This window comes from Nicotiana tabacum, chromosome 7, assembly GCF_000715075.1.
Source record: "Nicotiana tabacum cultivar K326 chromosome 7, ASM71507v2, whole genome shotgun sequence".
Lineage (NCBI taxonomy): Eukaryota > Viridiplantae > Streptophyta > Magnoliopsida > Solanales > Solanaceae > Nicotiana > Nicotiana tabacum.
In genome coordinates this window covers 134697460-134699689 of record NC_134086.1, presented here as the reverse complement: position 1 = coordinate 134699689, position 2230 = coordinate 134697460, and the positions used below count along the sequence as shown (strand labels likewise).

Sequence of the window (2230 nt, the reverse complement as noted above, 5' to 3'; positions counted from 1 at the left end):
ACTATTGTCAAAATAACATACAATCGATGCTCGAACCGAAGGAACTACATTAAGCTCTTTTAGAAAGTTCCCGAGACAAACAACCTCTTTAGCTACCTCAGTTGCAGTCATATATTCGGCTTCCATGGTGGAATCAGCAACACATGATTTCTTGATGCTCCTCCAACTTATGGCTCCACCTTTTAGGGTAAAAACATATCTTGAGGTATAGTTTCTAAAATCTCTATCTGACTGGAAATCTGAATCAGTAAAGCCAATGGGTGTAACATCACCTGAGTGATAAACCAACATATAATCTCTAGTCCTTTTCAAGTACTTGATTATATGTTTAATGGCAGTCTAGTGTTCTCATCCAGGGTTAGACTCAAATCTACTAACATGCCAACAACAAAGTAGATATCAGGTCTAGTACATAGCATTGCATACATGAGACTCCCTACAATAGAAGCATAAGGGGCTGCCTTCATCTTTTCTATCTCATCAGTCATTTTCGGGGACTGATCTTTCGATAGAGAGATTTCATGTCTTAAAGGGAGAAAGCCTTTCTTGGAATCTTGTATGCTAATCCTGGTGAGAATAGTATCAATATAAAGTGCTTGGAATAAGCCTAATATCCTTCGCTTGCAATCTGAAATAAGCTTGATCCAGATATGTGCTGCATGTCCCAAGTCATTCATATCGAAACGCGAGGACAACCATTCCTTTACTTAATTCAAAATGCTCACTATACTTCCTATTAGCATAATATCATCCACGTATAAAACCAAAAATGTAACTTTATCTCCATCCCAATTCTTATAGACACAAGATTCATTTTCATATTAGTCAAAACCGAAGGTTTTAATCGATGAGTCAAAACAAGTATTCCATACTCTGGAAGCTTGTTTCAATCCATAAATAGATTTATTTAATTTACACAAAATGTGCTCATTGTCACTTTTTATGAAACCAACTAGTTGTGCCATATAGATGCACTTATCAAGACTTCTATTAAGAAAATCTGTCTTGACATCCATTTGCCAAATCTCATAATTGTAATGAGCAGCAATGGATAAGAGAATCTTAATGGATTTAAGCATGGCTATTGGCGAGAAGGTTTCCTCATAATCGATCCCTTATTTCTGAGTAAACCCTTTTGCAACAATCCTAGCTTTAAAAGTTTAAACTTTTCCATCCACTCATCTCTTTTTCTTATAGATCCATCTACAACCAATGGATTTGAATCCAGTAGGTGGTTCTACAAGATCCCAGACTTGATTGGAGTACATGGACTCCATTTCGGATTTCATAGCAGTAACCCATTTATCAGCATCTGTATCATGTAATGCTTCGTCATAATTAATAGGTTTTGTATTAGGTGTTTTAGGGTTTTTTTCAAAAGATTCTTCCAAGAGAGAAAACCGTAGAGGTTTTCTAATAATTCTCCCACTACGACTAGTCACTACAGGTGCAGTCTGATTTTTTTGTTGAATCACAACATCATTTTCCAGAACAGAAACCTCAATGTTATCCTCCACACCTTGCGGTGCTGGGATATCATTAACTTCTTCCTGGAGTGAAGGCGGTAGAACAATTTCAGGTTGCTCAATAATCTGAGGTTGCTCAAAATTACTCCCACTACTTTGGGGTAGCGAGACGTCTGCCAATTGCTCTTGTGCATTCTGCTGCCTATTGACATTTCTCCCACTACGATAATGTAGTGGTATGTCAATGCTAGCTTCCAGGATACGTTCCAAAGATGAGTAATTAGTTACTCTATTACTTAATTCCTATAAAACTAGTTTACTTCTAGGAATATGGTTCATTAAATAGTTCTCTTCTAAAAATCTTGCAATTGTTGTAACAATTACATTCTTTTCTTTAGGACAATAAAATAAACCTCCTTTAGTTCCTTTTGGATATCCAATAAACATACATACTTCTGTTCTCGATTCCAATTTATTGCTTTCCCTTTCAACACATGTGCTGGACAACCCCAAACCCGAATGTGCCATAAATTTAGCTTGCGCCCAGTCCACAATTCTACTGGAGTTGATGGTACTGACTTTGAAGGAATAAAATTTAGAATATAATTTGTTGTTTCTAAAGCATATCCCCAAAAGAAAGAAGGTAAATCGGAATAACTTAATATTGATCTAACCATTTCCATAAGGGTCTTATTTCTTCCTTCTGCCACACCATTTTGTTATGGTGTTCCTAGAGTAGATAATTGAGACGTAATTTCACAATC

General features: G+C 36.3%; 1 protein-coding gene across 1 annotated transcript; it reads right to left on the bottom strand.

Annotated features, from left to right (window-relative positions):
• Positions 1 to 1178: 1178 nt before the first annotated feature.
• On the bottom strand, positions 1179 to 1994 carry LOC142162307 (uncharacterized). Its single transcript, XM_075218645.1, has 2 exons — positions 1851 to 1994; positions 1179 to 1769 (listed from the first exon to the last, which is right to left on the bottom strand). Exons 1-2 carry the CDS (start codon positions 1992 to 1994, stop codon positions 1179 to 1181), a joined length of 735 nt encoding a protein of 244 aa, XP_075074746.1.
• Between the last annotated feature and the right edge of the window lie 236 nt (positions 1995 to 2230).